Genomic DNA, 8,403 nt, shown 5'->3' with positions numbered 1-8,403 from the left:
TGTGGGTGCCATGTCAGCGTGGACCAGGTCAAAATTGACCATTGGGGCCAAAAGTGCAACGAAAACGAAACATAAGGGGCGGTTTTGTAGTTTTCAAAGATAGGGGGCCAAAATCGCAATTTTGTCAAACATAGGGGGCCAAAAGTGCTATTAAGCCTAATAATAAGTCCCAAGCAACATAATCGAGATTCAAATGATGACCACTGAGTCTGAGTGTGTTTCAAATATGTATTGTAACTGACAACTACCAATACAATAATAGGACACAAAAAGAGAGGCAGAATCCTCGCTGTGTCTTATGTAACCATATCCTAGGTACGTAATAGGTTGTTACATATAGAAGAAGACATGTATACAGTATATGCTTGAGGTTCCTGCCTGTGTCTTTCTTTTCACATAGTAATGGTTGAGCTTCTCAATATCCATTCCTCCTCCTCCTCCTCCACCTCCTCTGCTGAATCCAGCTTCCGTGAACTCGACGATGCATTCTTGCAGGTTAGTTAATCAATCACCACTCTCATCTCATCTCTTCATTTCACTCACTATTACTATCACCATAATTATTTATTCTTACATGTTTAATTTCTGGATGAGGTCATTTGTTCATTTTACTAGCAATTAATTTTGTTTTCTCATTAATTTACAGACTCAAACGAGAATATGGTTAGGAGAAGTTTTGCAGATAAGATTAGATGACCAACTCATTATATCTGAATTACTTGCTGATGGAGAATTGCTGTAAGTATCTATCTGCTTTTTTTACTTTTTATAGATATTTATAGACATATAGTTATCTTTGCTTTCCATTTATGGGCAGGATTGATTTTAGAACAACTACTAGAGTTGAACTTATTTTGAAAACAAAAAAAATTAAATTTCATTATTTGTGTATACATATAGTATTTAAGTGTGGTTTTAAAGATATAATTTTGGAGTGCAAACCAAACAAGCATTAAATTGATACTCCATCAGGGTTAAAATCATTAATATGCTATAGTTTTTCAGCAAGATTCAGATTATTTCCCCATGAAAGAAATTAAGGGATGGAACTACTTTCTTGTTCTGATTAGAATTTAACCCCAAAAGGCATTAGACAAAAGTTAAGCTTATGCATTAGTATTATACATTGCTTTGAATCGTATTACAATTCAATCGGTTTGTAGGTTTGAAGTGTCAAAAGTGATGTGGAAATTGCTGTTGGAAAAGCATATGGAGCTTAGGCACATAAAATCATACAAAAGTCACCCATTTGCTTCTAGGAGGAACAGTGGGATGTATAGGCCTTATTCTAATGTTGATTCATTTCTGAAGGTAAATTATTATTGACCATTAAATCATATCTATGTTAGTTTGAAATCTATGATGTGTTATACTGAATTAATTACTGATAATGACTTTTTGAGAACTTCTCTTGATGCTAGACATATGAATACAAGAAAGACAAACTCTGAAACATACTTTTGTGTTTGTTTATACTTTATATTTTCAAGTTTTGCAGGTATTACTAATTGGATATCTAAATAATTACTGTTTCTTTTGATGTGTAGATTTGCAAAATCTTAGGGTTGACTGGAGTTGATCTCTTCACTCCATCAGATGTAGTTGAGAGAAAAAACACTCGAAGAGTTTGTATATGTATTCGCTCATTCTCAAAAAAATCAAGGTCTACAAATATAAACGTAAGGAAGTTTCATGACATTCCTCATAATCTTAATTTACCTGACCTTATATTTTGTTCTGTAGTTTTATCTAATATAATGTGGTGACAGGTTCCAGATTTTGATATTGTGACATGTATGGTAGCCATGCCCAAGGATATGGTTAGATGCATCCGCAGAAGCATAGAATTGTCTCAAAGCATTCTCGGAGATTCATCTAATCATCACTTCCAGAACCATCCGAGACGAAAATCTAGTCAGGTCTGACCTTAAGTTCACTAACTAATTAAAAAAACATTAAATTTTAACCCAACTGTCACCTATCTAATTCTTTTAAGACTTGAATGTCATGTGTAGGAGGTTATATTCTTACCAAATGTTTTTAATTCCAATTAACCTAAAAATAAATGTAAATAAACTGTGCATGCTTCTACCAAATCATTTTGCAACTTTTATATCTAAAAAGCTTTATGCTTCTGCTTCTGTAGGGTTACTCATTTACAAGCTCCAATAGAGACTACTTGACATATTCAGGCCCTGGTAATGACACAGAAATCATGCATCCATCTCCTCAATTATACGACTTACGTGCTGATGATTTGTATGATTACAAGTCAGAAAGAAACTACAATATACCGTCTCTAACGGATGAAAGTGATTTTGTGTCCGAAGATTTAGATCAATTGGATATTGATCAAAATCAACAGAGAAATGAGAATTCTAATGACGAGTTTGAAGTGTTATCTTCAATGGAATCTTTGGAATACAATGTAGAGGAATCTTCGGAATACAATGTAGAGTATGAGCATGATTGCAAGCTGATTGGTACGACATCTCATTTAGATACTACAGTAGAGCAAGTCCAAGAAAGTAGGATCACGGACTTTGATTTCTTTGATCATGTTTTATTAAGAAACAATGCTTCTGTCATTGGGACTCCTACGAGTATGAATGACAAAACATCAATTATAGACGCTACATCGTATGCAAAAAATAAAAGGGGCTCTGATATGATTGGGGAATTAAATAGTAAACCAAATGTACATGAAAGTGCTAGCTCTCACGGTTCAAACCAAACTCCACAGTCCATTGAAAGTGGTAGATGTTTTGACCTTTCTGATAATATGGAGGTTCTGCAAGTAGCTGGCATGAACTGTTCGACAAGGGAACCACTGAACTTGGGAAATCTATTTGACGCAGAGAACAATGTCCAGAACATTGAGTCCTTTAAATCGAACAATGACAAAAATGATCAATGGGAAAAGATAAAAGAATATGAAGCTCAAGACATTAAATGCAAGGAATTGGCATACTGTATCACTTCCTGTGCAAGAAATTCACATTCTACAAATAAATATGAGGAAATCGAGCATTCATTATATTCTCCTGACTGTCACTTCTGCAATACTAACTCTTCAGATAGAGATGCACCTCATTGCAATGAAATTAGTTCAACTATACTGGAAAAGTCTCTAGCAGATGAAGGCATGGAGTCTCAAGTTGATTCGAGGTGCTTGGATAATGCTAGTTGCAACCAACCCGGGGAGCTTCTGTCCTGTCACTCTTACTATTTGCCTGAGTTTTGTAAATGGGATCAGAAAGGAAAATGTGCTATGACATCAAATAGAGTGAAAGATAGCCAAAGTTCCTCATATTTTTTGGAAGATAGCTCTCAAAAGGAAAACACACCTTGTAAACAAAAGGATTCCGAAGTCTTGATGTCTAAGGTTATCTTGGGCAGTGATGGTAAACTAAACAATGGTTGTCTGGATCCTGAACCCGATGCTCTAGGTGTAGATAAATGTGAAAGATGTCTCACTCAAGATGATGATACTAACGATTCCTGTGACGAAGGTGTCGCAACTCAAGACATTGGCGATGGAGGTCAGAGAATACTAGATATGATAACCAATGATGCTTTAGCTCTTACTGACTGTGATGAAGATGTGTCTCACATTGGATATTGCAAAACAAATCAAAGCTCAAAACTTGAATGCAATGATGCTCATCAGGCATGTCAATACTACGAGGATCACATTTACCATCCAGAACATGCTGACATGATGCATATTAATGTAAGTGTAGACTTTTGATCCTTTATCAGGAATGCTTGTGTTAACTCATTTTTGTATGTTAACTCATTTTTGTTATGTAGGAAGAAGTTAAACTAGAAGATGAGAGTGTGCACTCTTTAGAATATTTAGATGAAACAGAAGAAGGCAGTGTAGAAATACCAAAATTAAAACCCAAAAAGAAGCTACTGTTAACAACAGTCATGGGTGGTGCCGCCGCCGCCGGTTTATTATTCATGTTTTTGAATCTAAGGTTTGTGCACAGAGCTTAGACCTATTTTTTAGACTGTCAGATAATGCTGCTTTTGTTAGTCCATACTTCATCCATTTGACTTTTTATATTTTGTTTTGCAGGAGGAATGTTGGAGAAAAAGTTGCACAACCAAGTAAAATATCAAGTCATAAAAACAAAGAGAAGGTTCAGAAAAACTCAACGCAGAAAGCAAAAAGGATAAGTCAAACAAAAGAGGTTTATCCAGCTGAAAATCTCCAGTTAAAGTGATCCGGGTTTAGGTCTTTTATATACAAATAATAATCAAAGGTTAAAAAAAAGGCATTAGATTTATTTTTACTAGATTCATTTTTTAATGAATTTAATAACTATTCATTCTGCGTTCCCTTTAATACAATAAAAAAAACATTCATCTGCGTTAACATATTTAATATGGTCATGCAATCATATTTTACCGACTTTTCATATTTTTGTCATATTTACATGCGGGTAGAAAGGAGCCATTAGATGTAGTAAAACTACCACTGTGGGGTAACTATCTCCTTAATGAGTACAACGAGTAATTATATGCAGATTTTTATGGGTACCAATAAGGATACGCGACCTTAGTACCCAACTTGCTTATATAAATCATTTTCTCAAACACAATTTTAATCAAATCAATTTTACAAACTCAAGTTTTTACCTCACTGCTGTCAAACATTCTATCTTACTCATGTTAAAGGGTGTCAATAAAAAATAATACAGTTTATGGCGCAAAGCATCACCAAATCCAGCTAACTCTGCAGACAGTGAGCCACACAACAAACATCGAAAGGAGGTCAACTGATCACTAAAGCACTGTTCATAAGTTTTGATCTCAGACTGTACAAAAGCTCAACAGTGAATACTTAACAAGGAGATATATTTTCCCATTGTGTACCGAAAGCTTTGCTCCGGACACAGCCCAATATCCTGGAGTGTCTTCTGGTCCTCTGATCCTTTCTATCCTGTCCACATACCTTTGAAGCTTAGGTGTCCGCACTGGTCTAGAGAGGGCACCAGAATATAAAAGAGGATGAACGGTCTCCTCACCAGGCATTGGATAATGCATATATCCCTCTTTGGACTTGCCAATATTGGAGGACTGGTCCCACTCAGGTGGCTTTGGAAGGGTAGCACCAATAACTTTGGAAAAGTGCAGCCGTAAAAGGAGACATTTCTTTTCAACTTGTAACTGAGCTCCTGTGACAATGGAAAGACTATCATCTGATTCAATCGGAGCAGTACAAACATATGAAAAGCAGTTCCATTTTAGTTTCTTGTGGTACTTGCAGCTATTCGAGTCACAAGACGAATAAGCAGGTGCATTGTCTGCTAGTGGTAAGGACTTGGGTAGAGAAACCAGATGCTGCAGATTAATGGCCAACCGGTTGCTTCTTTTCCCTTCCAATTGTAATCTAAGGCCAGTTACTGGCCTAATACCTACATCTACCTGTCATCAAGAAAAAAAGGAGCTAATGCAATTTAGAAAATCTTAGGAACCCAGAGTGTATTTATTCTAATTAAAGAGTGCTCCTTTTATAGGACAGAGTACACAAGTTAATTCCTTAAATCAAGAAGTAATTTACTATTGTTCACATTTTCATCTTTTAAATATTTGAAATTCACACTTTTGGTCCTTGACATTAACGGATCTCTAGTAGTAACTTGTGCTATGCCAACCCATCCCTACTTAGAGATTCAACAACTAATGCAAGGAAACAACTAACGCCTTCTCTTTATTAGTACCTAAAAGGTTACATCTTTGGAGCCTCACAGTTTACCAGCACATTGAAAGCATGGGAAACACCAACTCAAAAAACATAAAAAATACAAGCTGGAAAACTTACTAGATTTGTATTTATGTAAAGCTTAGGACCCAAGATACTAAATCGTAGCGAGGACTGGTTCACTTGATGCTTCCAGTTATAATCAAGATGTATCTTGCCATGTATAGGGGCCCATACTCTTGGTAGTTGAAACTCTAAAAATTGACGGAGATCTTCAATTGGAGGTTTGTCTGTTTCAGTTCACAATTTTTTTGCAAGTTCAGCTAAATCAGTTTCAGTGAGAGATTATTATATTTTCTTAAAGCTCTTTCAGCTTTGCAATAGAAGAGCACAAAACCAAACAAATCAAATCAAATTATTACTTACATTGAAGATAGAGGTTTATTGCACGGGCAGCAAATCCATATCCCAGGATACCTGACAAAAGGGTTGTCAGAGGGAGAAGATGCATTGATATGATGTCAGGTTCTGAGTCAATAGTATCCAACCATTCACTATGGTTCATCTTTTGACTGCTTCCACCCCTCCTAATGTGTATCTCAAAAATATTCTGCAATACAGATATTAAGATAAACATAACAATTTATGTTTACTATATTGAGCATAAAATGGCTCTAAAGGAAGGTTCAACCATGTGCACAGATGAAAGTGCATAAAATGAATAATCATTCTTAGAAGAAAATATCCATACTGGGGTGAAATATTCCAGATGTAATGCAAGATACATTCTATATGCAAATAAGAAATTTAATTTGCGTTTGTTTTAACAAGTATGTAGGTACTCGTTTGATGAACACTAACTTAAAACATTTGCCTAAGAAACCATGTAAAACAGAAATGATTTGAAATTTATCTCGAACTTCACACCTTAAAATACATGGCTCAGCATAGTAAAACTTTAACTCATAAATTAACTCAATCAATTACAGGGATGTTAATAACCAAGAAAAAGAAACTGATCTTAACATTTTAATTTTAAAAAGTATACTGCCGAAAACAACTTTTAAGGAAATAAAAAACTTTATGTTACTTATACAGTTATACGTATGCAAAGAACATGCATACCCAGGTTTTTATGTTTTGTGGGGGAATGGAGTGGAAGGGTTTTCTAAAAGTCTTGCCTTAGAATTAAACCAAGTAAAACATGCGCAAAGTCAAAATAAAAAATGTTCACCGTACCTTTTTTTGGTTACTTAAGTTTTGAGAAGCCAAGCAATGATTATTTGCAGAATCCATAAACTTCGTGTTAGCTGTTTCTGTCAAAAGTTTTTGAATACTAGCTGGATCATGGTGATTTGATGTATCATCTTGTCTAACGTATATCACATCCTTTCCACCCATGCTCACCCCTACTATGACATGAGTTCCAAAACGTTCAATGAACCTAGCACGAATCAGCATAAATTACTTTATCATTGTGAAGTTACAAATATAGATTGTAAATAGTTTCAACTAATGACATCCAATCATCACAATCAAATAATTAACGAAGAGCAATGCATAATACAATTTTGAATGAAATTAGGGGGAGGGGATTAACAAAGTTTTTTTCATTCATTATAACTGGTAAAGAATATAATAGGTTGAAATTGACAGAAAAAGAATAACAACTTGCATAACTTGGTTTACTGTTAGGATGAGTTGTTACTTGTTATTATTAATTGGTGACATGAGTATTTAGGAGCCTAACCTTGTCAAGGCCTCAGCGTCCCATGATGATGGCACAACTTCTTTGACATGATCATGGAGTTCACCATGATACTTTTCTAATTCAACAGCATAGCGTTTGATGAACCAACCATCATAAGCAAGATGGATGATTGAATCCAATTCTTTTGTACCGCGAAAATGTAACCCAAATGAAGCACAAAAGTGACCGGATGCAGTTTTTCCATCCAGGCGCATTTCATGGTTGAAATGTTGTAACATCTGAAACAACAAAGACATGATCTAAAAGTGTTAATTATACTTAGCGGCAGTAACCGTGGGTTCTTCTTGGCAACCTACCACTTCGTATGATCATATCTTTAGTTGTGCTCAGTCCCATTTTTGTGGAAAGTAGAAACAAACCTGTTGCAGGGAGAGAACATCTGAATTGATTCTAATAGATTCTACTCCAACACATCTGATAGAGCTTGAAACATCTGGAATTGAAATTCCTCCCGGAATGTCCAAAGGACGGCACTGTTCTTCATCGATGTGGATCAACCGTGAACCAGTCTTACAGTTGTCAAAGTTGATATCTTGTGTTAAATCAAAACCCAACCCAAGTATGTTTATTGCTTTCTGGGCTGCTTCAAAACCAGAAAGACTTTGTGATTGTGCCATTACTCTACTTGAATGTCAACTGCTACATGCAGACAATACATACACAGAGGGAATCATTGCATTGCATTGCACACTTATAACTAAGATGAAGCAAAGTTAAAGATGAAGTTTGACTTGCTTGCTGGAGAAGTGTTGGAAGCAGCTAGGAAACAGGATAACATACAGACATACAGGGCGGGAAATGTTGACTTGTGTTGTGTGGATCAAGTTTTTCCATTTTAGACCATTCATATTAAGGGTATATTTTTTACCACCTAATTTCATTTTAATTGTAGTTTTAAGGCTATTTACATACACCAAAA

The 8,403-nt window shown here is 35.4% G+C and overlaps 2 protein-coding genes across 3 annotated transcripts; one reads left to right on the top strand and one right to left on the bottom strand.

The window, feature by feature from the left end:
- Nucleotides 1-249: 249 nt before the first annotated feature.
- Nucleotides 250-4,380, top strand: LOC146933988 (uncharacterized). 2 transcript variants are annotated; one of them, XM_085705803.1, is made up of 8 exons: nt 250-495; nt 647-738; nt 1,164-1,311; nt 1,548-1,679; nt 1,770-1,919; nt 2,147-3,733; nt 3,814-3,983; nt 4,085-4,380. In XM_085705803.1, exons 1-8 carry the CDS (start codon nt 403-405, stop codon nt 4,230-4,232), a joined length of 2,520 nt encoding a protein of 839 aa, XP_085561929.1. In that variant the 5' UTR covers nt 250-402; the 3' UTR covers nt 4,233-4,380. The 2 variants fall into 2 exon arrangements, with proteins under 2 accessions (XP_085561929.1, XP_085561930.1); XM_085705804.1 differs by lacking the exon at nt 1,770-1,919.
- Nucleotides 4,381-4,595: 215 nt separating this feature from the next.
- Nucleotides 4,596-8,232, bottom strand: LOC146933987 (MACPF domain-containing protein At4g24290-like). Its single transcript, XM_085705807.1, has 6 exons — nt 7,844-8,232; nt 7,464-7,702; nt 6,953-7,157; nt 6,140-6,323; nt 5,834-6,003; nt 4,596-5,436 (listed from the first exon to the last, which is right to left on the bottom strand). Exons 1-6 carry the CDS (start codon nt 8,099-8,101, stop codon nt 4,822-4,824), a joined length of 1,671 nt encoding a protein of 556 aa, XP_085561933.1. The 5' UTR covers nt 8,102-8,232; the 3' UTR covers nt 4,596-4,821.
- Nucleotides 8,233-8,403: the final 171 nt, after the last annotated feature.

Source organism: Medicago sativa, chromosome 4 (assembly GCF_051527215.1).
Source record: "Medicago sativa cultivar Bolivia chromosome 4, Bolivia_mono, whole genome shotgun sequence".
Taxonomy (NCBI): domain Eukaryota; kingdom Viridiplantae; phylum Streptophyta; class Magnoliopsida; order Fabales; family Fabaceae; genus Medicago; species Medicago sativa.
The sequence above is the reverse complement of the archived record's forward strand: the minus strand, read 5'-3'. Positions and strand labels throughout refer to the sequence as shown.